The 15,482-nt window shown below is 38.7% G+C and overlaps 1 protein-coding gene across 1 annotated transcript; it reads left to right on the forward strand.

Annotated features, from left to right (window-relative positions):
• The first annotated feature begins 414 nt into the window (after positions 1–414).
• Positions 415–6,644, forward strand: LOC106870208 (U6 snRNA-associated Sm-like protein LSm3). The gene is made up of 4 exons (XM_014916214.3): positions 415–549; positions 2,918–3,025; positions 3,910–4,005; positions 6,256–6,644. The coding sequence occupies exons 1-4, from the start codon at positions 529–531 to the stop codon at positions 6,337–6,339; spliced, it is 309 nt and encodes a 102-aa protein (XP_014771700.1). The 5' UTR covers positions 415–528; the 3' UTR covers positions 6,340–6,644.
• The last annotated feature ends 8,838 nt before the right edge of the window (positions 6,645–15,482 follow it).

The following is a 15,482-nucleotide window of genomic DNA, read 5'->3' on the forward strand; positions in this document are numbered from 1 at the left end:
GCCAAAGAAATTTTAATAAACGCAAAGAAAATATTGTTATATCTGTTTAAATCTGAATTAAAAATTCAGATGGAAGAATCAAATTATTCACTGCAATAGTGTGATTTATTTTTAAATTTAGGCAAGATAAATTCTTTGGAAAAAAATAAAAAGACAATTTTTTCTGGGAAAAATAAAAAAGAATTTTATATCACTAACTCGTGCACACGTTTACACACACGCACACACACAGACTGATAGACATAGATTCACACATACATATACATTAATATATGTATGTATATATATATATATATATATATATATATATATATATATATATATATATATATATATATATATTAATGTGTGTGTGTATATATATATACATATATTAATGCGTGTGTGTGTGTGTTGTGTGTGTATATATATACATGTATATATATATATATATACATTTCGAAATCATAAACTTCGTTTCGGCGGAAGTCGGTATATTTAGAAACACTTCCTGTTGGAGCCGCTTTCAAACAAAACCGCGATTCAACGATGACAGACGAACAGGAACAGGTTAGACTCCCGTTAACTTGTTAAATAAAAACAAAACGTTCGCTCGTTAATCTTTCTTTTAATAATATTATTATTATAAAATGCTAAACAATATAAGCACACAGGCATGATAGCCATTTTCATTGCCGTAACAAACAAGAACCTCCACACGCACTTGCTCTCTATTCTGCAATGTAGGAATACACGTGTTTTGCATGTTTTTACGTTTGGTATTTTATTATTATTTGCTTTGCCTCTCTATTATTGCTCGTGTGTCGTGCGTGTTACTGACTAAGCAGTCTTTATTCGCTTATAACCTTCGGGTTTGTCGTGTTAGTCTCTGTCAAACACGGAATCAAAACCCAACCCACCAACAGACAAGTTTAAATTCACGAAATGCAAGAACTAAATAGTCTTCCCACTGTCTGTATGTGTATATATATATGTGTGGTAGATTGAAACTCTAAGGACCCTGTTATATTTATCGCTGTTGGCGGCGGATCTAAACATCACCAGTTTCCCGGTGACCCTCGAACCAAGTCCCTTGTGTAGTTGTTCTGCTTCGTTTGTTTCATTGATTCTCATTTGTCCTTATCGCTGTCAGAAATTCAGTGAATTAAAGATTGCCCCATTGGAAAACCTGTAACCGAAAACCCTATTAAGAATATGTGTATTCCTCACAGGCACCTCTTGCCAAAAACATGCCTTTGCAATTTCTGTTCGAGCTCTTTATTTTCTCAGTTCAAATCCCAACGGGTTCGGCGTTACCTGTCGTCTTAGGGGTGTTGATAAAATAACAATCAAGTGAGTACTGGGTCTAATGTTATCGACTTTAACCCTCCCTGTCAAAATTACTAGCCTTGTCCCTGGCGGCGAGCTGGTAGAATCGTTAGCGGCGTCGGGACAAAATGCTTGGCGCTATGTCTTCTGATTCTTTACGTTCTGAGTTCAAATACAGCCGTGGTCGAATTTGCCTTTCATCTTTTGGAGGTCAGTAAAATAAGCACCATTTGAGCACTGGGGTCGATGTAATCGATTAGCATCTCCCCCGCCCATATTTCAGCTCTTCTGCTTATAATAAAAAGGGTTATTATTTATCATGCATTAAGTTTAGTTGTTTTGAGAAGAGATGAATCTAACAGATTTTAGCCTCCGACTGAGAAAATTGTGTTGATGTTTCCGTTGAAGGAGAGGCTTCCCGAACGGGGTGTAATTTAATAGCATTGGGTAAAATCGGCTTCCCCAATGATAGATTTCCTAATTCTGAAACTGTACCCACTCCGACTGTGAATAAAACGCCCATGCTGGTGCCATGTAAAAAGCACTCAATACACTCTGTAAAGTGAGTGGTGTTAGGAAGGGTATCCAGCTATAGAAACCATACCAAAATAGACAGTTGGAGCCTGGTGCAGCTCTTCAGGCTGCCAGCTTCTGTCAAACCGTCCACACCATGCCAGTATGGAAAGTGGACATTAAATGATGATGATGATGGTTTCTCCAGTCACGCTCGATATCAAATAGAAAGAAAGCATGTAAAAGAGAGTTAAGCCAGAAGTGTGGGATGAGTGCTTGGAGGCAGGCAATGAGTAAAAGAATGTTGCGGACACGCAATGAGAGAAAAAGAATCATGGAGACAGAAGAAGAGGGGTGGGGGTAAACGATAGCAGTTATGGAAGGAGTTACACAAATGAAAATTTTGCTTCATTTCATTTTTTGAAGTTAATATTAATGTGTGTGTGTGTTGGTGCTAGCATAATTTAGATGAAATCCTTACCCATTTTTCAAGTAAGGGATCCCTTATTTCACATATTTTCGAAGGTGCAAAGCCAGCAGATGATTGTTGAGAAGGGAAATGAAAGCAGCATCACAACTTGTGGCTCACGATATTTGAAGAAGCACAAATGTAATCATATACATACATACACAGGTACTTAGGCATAGGCTGTGTGGTAAGGAGTTTGATTCCTAACCACATGGTTTCAGGTTCAATCCCACAGCGTGGCACCTTGGTCAGGTGTTTTTTACTGTGGTTGACCAAAGCCTTGTGAGATACACACAACGGGCTTCTTTAAGTTTTTGTCAACCAAATTCACTCAAGGCTGTAATAGAAGACACCTGTGCATATACATGTGTGTGTGTGTTTATAATATATGTACATGTAATATATGTAATATATGTAATATATGTAATATATGTAATACATGTAATACATGTAATATATGTACATGTACAAACATTTAATGAATGTAAATATATGTGTGTTTATAACTTTCCCAAAAATGCATGCTGCTGGCATGAACACCACCACATCATACTAGCTTTGGTTATTGACCTCCCCAAATGTCTAATATTTCTCTTTGTTGTGTTTGTTTCATTTCTGTTACCATAGCAACCGACACAGACGGTAGAAGAGCCTTTGGATTTAATTCGCCTCAGTTTAGATGAACGAATTTACGTAAAGATGAGAAATGACCGGGAACTTCGCGGCCGACTACATGTGAGTTTGATTATTGCTAATTTCCTCGGTTAAATTTAAGAGACAAGTGTTATAGAGTTGTATGTAACTATTAGTAGGTATCCTCATCATCATTTAATGTCCATTTTTCCATGCTGGCATGGGTTGGATGTTATGACAGGAGCAGGCAAGTAACAGAGATGCACCAGGCTCCAATTGTCTGTTTTGGCATGGCTTCCACAGCTGGATGCCCCTCTTAATGCCAACCACTTTACAGACTGTACTGGCTGCTTTTTATGGAAAGGGGTCGCTGAGTGAGAAAAGGTTGAGTAGCTTCACGTTATATTCTTTTCTACTGTCGGCACAAGGCCCGAAATTTTGGGGAAAGGGGCCAGTCAATTAGATCGACCCCAGTATGCAACTGGTACTTAATTTATTGACCCCGAAAGGATGAAAGGCAAAGTCAACCTCGGAATTTGAACTCAGAACATAAAAACAGACAAAATATCGCTCAGCATTTCGCCTGGCGGGCTAACGGTTCTGCCAGCTCGCCTCCTTGGCTATACGTTATATTGAAACCCCAGTTAGATATTGTTGTCTATTTGTTATATAAAGCATCATCATTTAATGTCCGCTTTCCATGCTGTCATGGGTTGGACAGTTTGGCAGGAGCTGGAGAGCTGCACTAGGCTCCAATTGTCTGCTTTGGCCTGGTTTCTGTGGCTAGGTGTCCTTCCTTAATGCCAACCATTTTACAGAGTGTGTGCTGGGTGCTTTTTTGCATGGCAACCAGCACAGGAGCTTTTTATGTGGCTCCAGTGCAAGTGCTTTTTTTGGTTATGTCTTAGTGAATAAATAGATCAAGATAGCTTTGTCTCAATTGTGTAATCCACGTGATGTAACAGAGTATTTGTTTTGTGTTTCAGGCGTATGACCAACATTTAAATATGATTCTTGGAGATGTTGAAGAAACCGTGACCACAGTTGAAATCGATGAAGAAACATATGAAGAGATCTACAAAGTATGTCCTCGTCCTTCACTTACCATCAGATATTTTATAATAAAATATACTGTGCTTGAGAAGACCTGTTGAATCAAGTGAAATCATTGGCATTGCCAATGCCAGTGCTGCCTGACTGGCACTTTTGCCGGTGGCACGTAAAAAGTACCATTCAAGTGTGGTTGCTGCCAGTGCTGCCTGACTGGCTCCTGTGCTGGTGGCACATAAAAAGCACCCGTTACACTCTCAGAGTGGTTGGCATTAGGAGGGGCATCCAACTGTAGAAATATTGCCAGAACAGATTGGAGCCTGGTGCAGCCTTCTGGCTCTCCTCCAGACCTCAGTCAAACTGTCCAACCCATGCCAGCATGGAAAACAGACATTAAAAGATGACGATAATGATTTTTACAGATCCTGTATTGGTGTGATTAAAATGCTAAATGGTGATCCGTTGGCTTAAGTGTATATTCTCACTAATGCCATAACAATTTCCTCTCTCAAGGGGAGCATTTTTGCTTGGAAGATATTCGGCTTCTTTTGTCTTCCCATGACATATAAATTAGCCCAAATTTGAATACACAATTGATTTCATCGACCTTGGGCCCATACAGAATTTTTTATTTATTCTATCTATCTTAGACCCAAGCACTAACTATTCAACCCTCTGGTATTGATAAATGTGTATTTTGTCTTTATTCCTTTCCACTATAGGCACAAGGCCTGAAATTTGGGGGGAGGGGTAAGTCAATTACATCAACCCCAGTGTTTCACCAGTACTTAATTTATCAACCCCTGTGGCATAAAATACCGCTAAGCATTTCGCCTGGTGTGCTACCAATTCTGCCAGCTCACCGCCTTGTAATTTGTCTTTATTGGTGTCCTCTCTGTAAAGCTCATCAAACCAGTTGGATCTCAAACTCAAATTCATCGCTTCTGCAATAATCAGATTGTGGTTGGTGGAGAGAACGTGCTGAAACCTTTGTCCTGCAGTTGACAGAACATAGATAATTCAATCCAATCCATGTGTGTGTATTTACATACAGTAGTACCTCGGTTTTTGAACAACTCTGATATAAATCATGCTTTATATATATAAATGTATATATATAAATGTATATATATATATATAGAGAGAGAGAGATATTATAAAGCACGATTTATTCATAATCAGAGTTGTTCGAAAACCGAGGTTCTGCTCTGTGTGTGTGTGTATATATATATATAATCAGATTGGAGCCTGGTGTAACCACCTGGTTCACCAGTCCTCAGTCAAATCGTCCAACCCATGCTAGCATGGAAAGCAGACGTTAAACGATGTTGATGATATATATATATATATATAGAGTAAAAGGCAGACTGTATGACGCATGCGTACGAACAACCATGCTACATGGCAGTGAAACATGGGCTGTAACTGCTGAGGACATACGTAAGCTCGCAAGGAATGAAGCCAGTATGCTCCGTTGGATGTGTAATGTCAATGTGAATACCCGTCAGAGTGTAAGTATCTTGAGAGAAAAGCTGAACATTAGAAGCATCAGTTGTGGCGTGCAAGAGAGACGATTGCGCTGGTATGGACATGTGGTGAGAATGGAGGAGGATAGCTGCGTGAAAAAGTGCCACACCCTAACAGTTGAGGGAACCCGTGGAAGAGGTAGGCCCAGGAAGACCTGGGCTGAGGTGGTGAGGCAAGACCTTCGTACATTGGGCCTCACCGAGGCGATGACTACGGACCGAGACCTTTGGAAATGGGCTGTGCGTGAGAAGACCCGGCAAGCCAAGTAAGATCGTTGCCAGTGCCCCTGGACTGGTTCTTGTGCGGGTGGCACATGAGATGCACCATTTTGAGCGTGGCCGTTGCCAGTACCGCCTGACTGGCTCCTGTAGGATTTTCGAGCGAGATCGTTGCCAGTGCCCCTGGACTGGCTTGTGCGGGTGGCACATAAAAGACACCATTTCGAGCGTGGCCGTTTTCGTGCGGGTGACACGTAAAAGCACCCACTACACTCTCTGAGTGGTTGGCGTTAGGAAGGGCATCCAGCTGTAGAAACTCTGCCAAATCAGACTGGAGCCTGGTGTTGCCATCCGGTTTCACCAGTCCTCAGTCAAATCGTCCAACCCATGCTAGCATGGAAAGCGGACGTTAAACGATGATGATGATGATGATGATATAATATTTTAGTGTTAATGGCTTTTAAATGAAGAAATCTTGTTTTCTGCTCTCATGATAGAAACAGTTTAACATTCTAAATATTAATTTTTTTTTTTCAGTCAACGAAGAGAAACATTGCCATGTTGTTTGTCAGAGGAGATGGAGTTATTCTTGTATCACCTCCCATGCGAACAGGAACTTGAACGCAAATTTAGACTAATTTCCAAATAAAAAAAGAGAAACAAGAAAAAAACAACTACCACAAGTAATACAAAATTAAAGAAAAATACATTTTTATTTTTTCATTTTCATTTTTATTTTATTTTTCCATTTTTAAATGATTCATTCAAGAAAAAAGAAATCGAGAGAGTGAACTCTTGGTCAAATTTTTTTGTTATTCTTTAAGACTATTAAAAGAAATACTTGACGTCTGCTCAGTGCAGCATTTGAAGAACGCAGAAACAGTCCAATAAAAAAGAAAAAAACGCTTGTTTTGATGGCTTTAATAGTCTTTGTACCAATTTCCATTATTTTTGTTATCATTAACCTTTTTGATACTAACCACCGGAGATTGTCTCAGGTTCTACGATACAAACTTCCTGTTTTAAATTAATCTAAATTAACCCTTTAGTATTTAATCCAGCCATATCCGGCCAAAATATTCTGCTTGCTTTATTTTCAAACTGGCCAGATTCGGCCTCTCACACTTAGCCTACAATATTATTCTAAAAATAAACAATCATGTCATTGAAGTCTCACAGCTACAAAGTAATGTGTGACTATTTCAAATAAATGAGAATAAAAATTCAATATATTTGACCCAGAAATCTGAATACTAAAGGGTTAAAGCTTTCCATCAAAATTCCATGTTTATTTATGTTCCATGTTTCAGCTTAATAACAACAAAATCCTTTTACTAACATTTTCATTATTTTCAAGATTAATTCAAACGAAGGCGGTGTATTTCAGTAGAAATGTCTTCCATTATAATTCCATGTTAATTTCTGTTCCAAACATCAGCTTTATAATGACAGTTCTTTAGCTAAGTTCTTAATTATTTTCCAAATTGATTAAAACAAATGCAGTGTATTTCAACCGTTATATGGTAACAAAAGAGTTAAAGTGATCTGCATTATGATTATCCATCAAAACTTCATGTTAATGTGAGTTCTAAGCACCAACTTTATAATAACAAATTTATTTCACTAAATTCTTCATTAATTTTGAAGTAAAATGAAACAGTATATTTCAACAGAAATATGGTAACAAAGAACGTAGATGTAGATACACCAAGAAATATACAGGGTGTTCAAAAAGTCTCTCCAACTTGGCTATCAATGTGTGGGTGGCCAGGTGTCAGCCATTGTCTACCCTTCTGCGTGTCGACATGAAGCAAGTTATGTCAAGGGAGATAACTGATTACTGGGAAGTGGGGAATACTCAGAGACGTGTACTGAGTGAAAATTTGATAGTCGATCACATCAACCCTAGTGCTCATCATGTTGAACCATTAATCCCCACACATTTTTATCTCTCTGTTTTTTTTTCATTCTCTCTCTCTATGTTTTTTCCTTTCAATCCTTTCTGTTGAAGAGCATACGCTCAAAATGTCGAAGACTTTTCCATTCTTCCCAAGCATCAAACTAACACACCTGCTTGTTGTTCCCTCACCAGTCTTCATCTTTTGTTTTCTGTAAATTTGAACTCTACACATGCACACACACACACACACATCTCATCTCATCATAATCAAATGTTTGCTTTCCCATGCTTGCATGGGTTAAACAGAATTTGTTAAGGCAGATTTTCTACAACTGGATGCCCTTCCTGTTGCCAACCCTAACCTATTTCCAAGCAAGGCATTTTCCTGTCTTGTCATATATTGTCGTCGTCGTTGTCATCATCATCATTCAATGTCCGTTGTCCATGCTGGCATGGGTCAGATGGTTTGACCAGAGCTGGCAAACTGAAGGGCATGGGAATGGTTGTTCAACCTCATCGAAGGTTCATTTTCATTTTCATCTTCATCAAAGTGTTGGCGTTAAGAAGGGCATTCTGCACTCGCAATTGTTAGACTGTGAGTTCAATTCCCAGACCAAGCTACACGTTCTGTTCTTGAGCAAAACACTTTAATTCATGTTGCTCCAGTCCACTCAGCTGTAAAAGGGTACATCCTGTGACGGAATAATTCTTCCGATCAGGGGGAATGCTGACCTGCTCACCCAGGCAGCTGGGTGGCATCATCAGAAGGATGAAACGATGCAAAGCGCATTGTGACCAGTGATGTGAAACAACATCCAATCGTCTGGTCAGTCACACGATCACGTGATAAGCACACACACATACGTACAATCGTTTTTTAGTGATACATCACACCCACACATAATCTTATGTATAAATTGATACATAATGCATAGATAGAGAGAGAGATAGGTTGATAGACAGACAGATAAACAGATAGATAGATAGATAAATAGAAAAGACAGATAAACTGATAGATAGATAGATAGACAGACAGACAGATAAACAGATAGAGAGAGGGCGAGGTAGATAGACAAGCAGACAGATAAGATATATATATAGAGAGAGATAAGTAGATAGACAGATAGATATATAAGATGGATAGAGAGAGAGAGGTAGATAGACAGATAGATAAAATAGATTTATTTTTGATGTATAAACAAACACCATCATAAATAAATATAAAATATATTAAGAAACAATTGTTATTATTATTGTTGATTGCTGTTGTTGTTGTTGCTACCATCATCATGTATTGGATTTCCTTGGCAAAAACCAAATCTATGTCAATGAAATGAAGCTAAAATTTAGGCCGGATTAATTTCACACAACTTATCTTACCTTGGATTAAGTAGAAATCCAAAATCTATGCAATTAGATATTAATGTAATTAAACATTGATTGATGTATATTGCTCGTTATGTTTTATGCTGTATTCATTGGTAATTAACTAAGTAGTAAAGATGGTATTTCATCTTGACTAGAAATATTTCTTCCTCTCTATTGTGTTGTTGATAACAAAGAGTGTCTTGTTTCTACTACTGCTGTTGCTACTACTATTGTTGTTGTTGTTTAGGCCAAAGTCAGCTTTTAATAAAGCAGACTTATAACCAAATCTATTTTTAGTCGACCCCCGTTCGACCCTCTTTCCAAACTTTTCCTGCGACTTGAGGATTATACCCTGACATATCTTCCCTGTCTTCTCTCCTTTTCCAACCACAGTAGCCCTGCCCCTCTTTTATTGCTGTTCTTGTGCCCTTATCATACATATTGTAATCCCTCATCACCTGGCACAAAGCCACCTCCCTCAATATCACTCTCCCACCTCCACTCAGCTGAGTCATCTTTTCTGGTAAATTATTCGGAGACCTCACTGGTGCTGGTGCAACATAAAAACACCCAGTCTCCTCAGCAAAGGGGTTGGTGTTAGGAAGGGCATCTAGCTGTAGAAAACTGTGACAAAGTAGGCATTGGAGCGAGCTTGACACAATTCTCTTGTTTTTCAACTCCTGTCAAACATCCAACCCATACCAGCATGAAAAACGGATGTTAAACGATGATGATTATGATAGTGATGATAATAATGATGACGATGATGATGACAGGGTTAGCAACAGGAAGACTATCCACCCATAAAAACACACACACACACACACACACGTAAATGTATAAATGTATTTGTGTGTATGTATGAAAGGCTTTTCATAATCACAGTTTCCGTCTGCCAAATTCATTCAAAAGGCATTGGCTGGCCTGGGTCCATAGAAGCACACACTTGCTCAAGGTACTGTACAGTGGGGCTCAACGTCAAACCTTAAACCCTTTACAACCTTGTGCTTTAACCAGATGGCTATATATCTGCACCAATCTTTTATCTTTTCCTTGTTTCAATCATTAGACTGTGGCCATGCTGGGGCACCACCTTAAAGAATTTTGGTCAAATTAATTGACCCCAGTATTTTAATTTTTCTAAGCCTGGTACTTACTCTATCTGTCTTTTTTTGCCAAACCGCTAAGTTATGGGGATGTAAACACACCGACACCGGTTGTCAAGCAGTGAGTGGTGGGATTCAAACACCAACACAAACACACACACACATGTACATGCACGCAAAGGGCTTCTTTCAGTTTCTGTCTACTAAATCCACTCACAAGGCTATAGAAGACACTTGCCCAAGGTGCCACGCAGAGGGACTGAACCTGGGACCATGTGATTGAGAAGCAAACGTTTTAGCATGCAGCCACTCTTGTGCTTGTTTTCATTAAAAAAAAAAAAAAATCAAAACTTACCACCTTCGGCCTCCTCCCCACTCCCCCCGCTATTTGCATATTCATGAGACAATAATTAACGGATCTCATGTAATTACAATGTTTTATCCCTGACAAACGCTCTCCTCCTTCAATCACAATTTACACAATGATCGAATGAATCCATTGTCTTCCATCAAAGTTAAACTTATATAAAAGATGTCCTCCACAGAAGGACATCTCCGAGGAAACAGCTTCTTTCTACAATATGGCGCCAACATTCAAGACCAACCACCCAAATGACTACTAACTTCTATCTGTGTGGCTTAAACAGGCTGTTTATTACAACAATATCCGTTTAACACTTGCTCATGGCTGTTCAATTGAATCTCAATTTCCTTCTTTTTTTTTTATTATTTTACAATAATATTGATGTTGTTGTTGTAATTGATAGGTCAAGATAAGAAAGGACAATGAAAAGAAATATACTTGTCACAGCAGGTCATTTAGGATACATTGTAGGCTGGACAACTGCGCTTTTTCTGTTGCCATGGCGTTGACTAATGTTTTGTTGTTGTTGTTGTTGTTAATGGTGGTACTGGGGAGGTAGTGGTGGTGCTGGTGAGGAAGTTTTGTATCATCCTGATGTTTAAAACAACTCAAGCATTCACTATTGTTAAGTTTGTAAGATGAGGTTCCACAAAAATCTATATTATTCACATCCCATAAATGTGTGTGTGTGCGCGTGAGTGTATGTCTGTGTGTGTCTATCTATAGAGGGATGGGCAAAGTAGGTACGCAGGATCATAGAATTCTTATCTTAGAAAAAGAAATAGAGAAACAAAAAGAACAGTCCGATCATATTAAGCACCTGTATACATACGTCTGCCCACCCCTGTATACAGATATGTTTCTATGTATCTACGACCAGGTGTCATAAAAGGCCTAATTGGAAGCCCAACCTTCTGAGCTCTTTTACAGGGGTTAGAAAAACTGAAGGGCCGCTGCAATAAGTGTGTGAATCTGAGAGGGGAATATGTTAAATAAAATCATAATTAATTGATCCACCTGTATTTTCTTTTACCGAAAGCCAGGAACTTTTCAGCAAACACTCATGTGTGTGTGTGTGTGTGTATATATGGTTGATTCCCAGCCATGTGGTCTTGGGTTCAGTCCCACTGCATGGCCCCTTGAGCAAACGTTTTCGACTATAGCCCTAGGCCAACCAAAGACTTGCGAGTGGATTTTGTTGACAGAAGCTGGAAGCCCATTGTATATACGTGTGTGTGTGTGTGTGTGTGCATGTGTATGTGTATGCGTATGTGTGTGTGTGCAAGCGTATGTGTATTACTGTTTCCTTACTTTGACATTGTGCGATAGTTGTGAGTGTCACTGTCTTTTGATTCCAGTCTTCCAAGACATGGTTGATCACAGGGAAATGTTTCCTTGTATGGAAACAGTTGAGGGTTGGTGACAGGAAGGGCATGAAGCTGTGGAAAAATCTGCCTCAATAAAATCCATCTGACCCATGCAAGCAGGAAAAAGTGGACGTTAAACAATGATGGTGGTGGTGGTGATGATGATGACAACGACAACGATGATGACAATAGTGGTGGTGGTGATGATGATGATACGTTTACACAGATATACAAGTGAACTGGAGAGCAGTTATGCACAATCATTTGTGGACTGGTGGTTCACATGCACTTTCTCATTGCACAAAGGGCCTCCCATCGGAACCCACTCACAAAAATAGATCAGGGATCCTAAGGAAGAGAAAGAAAGAGAATTAATTAAAATATTAAAAAATTAATCTGCTAAAATACTGCCAGTAGTGGCACCCACTCTTTAGGACAATAATAATGTTAGAATTTGTGAAGCAATATCTCTAGAACTCAATAAGGGTTTTCTTATCCACTGAGGAAGACTAGTCCATTGGAAACAATCCTTAAACTTATTCATTTGCAAACAAACCATAGGGTCACTGTTTCATCCATCGGTCCTTTGATCAACATTCTTCACAGTGAGCCAGCACTGCATAAGAAGTACCTGCGCTGATGCCACGTAGGTTGGCATTAGGAAGGGCATCCAACTGTAGAAACTATATCAAAAGTTGGTCGACTTTGCCTTTCATCCTTCCAGGGTCGATAAATTAAGTACCAGTTACGCACTGGGGTCGATGTAATCAACTTAGTCCCTTTGTCTGTCCTTGTTTAGCCCCTTGTGGGCAATAAAGAAATAAGAAACTATATCAAAAGTGACAACTAGGGCCTAGCGCAGCCCTCTGGCTTTCCAGTTCCTGTCAAACCATCCAAACCATGCCAACATGGAAAATGGACTTAAAATGACGACGACAAAGATATTGAGAGGATGTTGATATATTTGTACTGATAACAAAATGTTAAAATAAAAAGATAACTGTCTTTCTAGAGAGAAATCATTTAGATTCCAACCGCCATGACTTTCAGAAGCTGCATAACAACATTGCTGGCACCATTTTGCTGACATTGTAAATGCTCTGAGATGTGGCTCCAAGACAAATAGCATTTATCTTGCTTTCAGCAGAGTCAACCACAGCATTCCTCCTCCTCATCATCACCGTTTAACACCTGTTTTCCATGCCGGCACAGGTAAGACAGCTTCATAGGAACTAGCAAGCCTGAGAGCTGCACCAAACTCCAATTGTCTTTTTTTGGTATGGTTTCTATGGCTTGATGGTCTTCCTAATGCCAACCACTTTACAGGGTGTGGGCTGGGTGCTGTTTACATGGCACCAGCAGAGGGGCTTTGTACATGACACAAAACACCTGGAACACAGGTGCTTTTTACGTGGAACTAACATGTGTTTTTTTACCTGACCATTCAATAAAATAACAAAGGACATTTGTGGTCACTTCCAATAGTTAATACAAGCAGCCCAAGCTCTTAAAAAGCCATTCAACATTAGTAAATTGTTGTAGTGTATCATGTTTTCCAAGAATCAAAACCCAACATGTTGTGATTGATGGGATAATTGGCTACTTGTGATTATCTTCCTTTTTCATTCAGTGTCAGTTGCAGCTGACGCTAAGTGTTTGTTTACTTTCCTTTTGAAGCAAAAACCTTTTGCTAAATCAAGAAATTTTCATGCATGGTGATCAGTAAGCATTTCTTTGTCCTTCTTATCTAAATTTATGTCACTGATCCAGGAAGAAGTTTTATCTCATACACCATGTTTGTTTTGTATGCTTGTGTGTGTGTGTGTGCATGCGTGTGTGTGTGTGTTTACATTTCTAATGTAATTTTACAAGCATAGAGAAATATGAAAATAACCCACTTTTACATTGAATGTACAGAAGTAATTACAGCTATAAAATGTTAGTTCATTTGAATGTTCGTGTGTGTATATATATGCATACACACACACGTATATATATATATATAGAGAGAGAGAGAGAGCAACGTTTGCATTCAATTAATGTAATTAATAAATTATAAAAGATGCTTATCTTCTCACACAGACAAACAGATAGATGTAGGTATGGATACATACAAATATATAGATAAAGATGTCTCAACAAATTCTATCTGGTCCATGGAAGCCTGGAAAAATTGATATTAAATGATGATGGTAACAATAATATATATATAACGATATACAGAGATGTATATACATATGCATACATAGACATATATAAATGTGTGTGTGTGTGTGTATACAGGGTATGTAAGATACTTGAGGACAGATTTATATTTATAAAAAAACATAATAACAGATAATAACTTTATTTATCAAAAAATGCTATGAGGATAAAAATAAACCTTCTTTTCTATAATGTTATTCAGTAAAGCCACCTTCAGCTTCAACAACTGCTTCTGTATGAGATCTAAATCCTTTATATGCTCGAATCAAGCGGTCCTGGTTCATTTTGGACACTATTCTGACTATGGCAGCTTTCAAAGAATCTTTGGTGTTGTGGATGTGTTCATTGACCCCTCTCTCAACAACACTCCACGTGTAATAGTCCAATGGATTGAGATCTGGGGAATTAGGAGGCTAAATGTTAGGGGTTATGTGATCATGAAAGTTTTCAGCCATCTGTTTCTGTGTTACTAGAGCCAATAACAGAAAAAACTGCCTATATTGTGAATCGCAGTTGAACATTGTGACATGCAGTTAAACATTCTAATTGCGTTATTTTAATTATCAACCCATTAATACCTTGTGTTCCAAAAATAACCTCAATTCTAATTGCGTTATTTCAATTATCAACCCATTAATACCTTGTGTTCCAAAAATAACCTCAAAAAAAAAAAAAAACAGGAGAGTCAGAGAATTATGCAAAATAATATATTTTTTCAATTTCCAATACAGTCCGTAAATAATCAAGTTTTCCTGAAGCTTAACTAATCTCTGAATAACAACAGCAAAAATAGGTTGGTTGGTTGGTTGGTGGGTCGGGGGGTCTGCCGTCACACTTTACATTGTATTGAGAGAGGGGGAGGAGAGAGTAAAAAGAGAAAGACAGAGATAATATTAATATAGGAGGTGTTGTTCAGTGGCAAACTGGCAAAATCGTCAGCACACCCAGGTGAAAAACCTGGGTGGTATTTTGTCCGTGTTCACCTTTGGAGTTGAAGTTCCACTGAGGATCAACTTTGCCTTTCGTCCTTTCAGAGTTGATAAAATAAGTTACCAGTTAAACACTGGGGTTGTTTTAATCGACTTACCACCTCCCCACCTCACTCCACTGCACCCACCCCACCCACACCTGAAATTGCTGGCCTTGTGCCAAAATTTGAAATCAATACGAGAGGAGCTGAATGAGTGCATGTACTAGGCATGGTGACACGCACTGAGTAAAGGAATGCTATGCACAGTGAAAGAGAAAGGAGGAGGAGGAAGAAGAGGATGAGAAGGAGGGAGAAGAACAAGGAGGAGAAGGAGAAGAAGTGACCTTCTTTGCATTAAGATCTGAACTGTAAGAACTTCTCTACCCTGATGACAGAGGCTCATCTTATCCAGTGTTGATTACATCTATTACAGCTACATACTGAGATGAACTCCATCAACCAACATCATTATGGATCTCTGACC

Source organism: Octopus bimaculoides, chromosome 20 (assembly GCF_046866305.1).
Source record: "Octopus bimaculoides isolate indiv1 chromosome 20, ASM4686630v1, whole genome shotgun sequence".
Classification (NCBI taxonomy): Eukaryota; Metazoa; Mollusca; class Cephalopoda; order Octopoda; family Octopodidae; genus Octopus; species Octopus bimaculoides.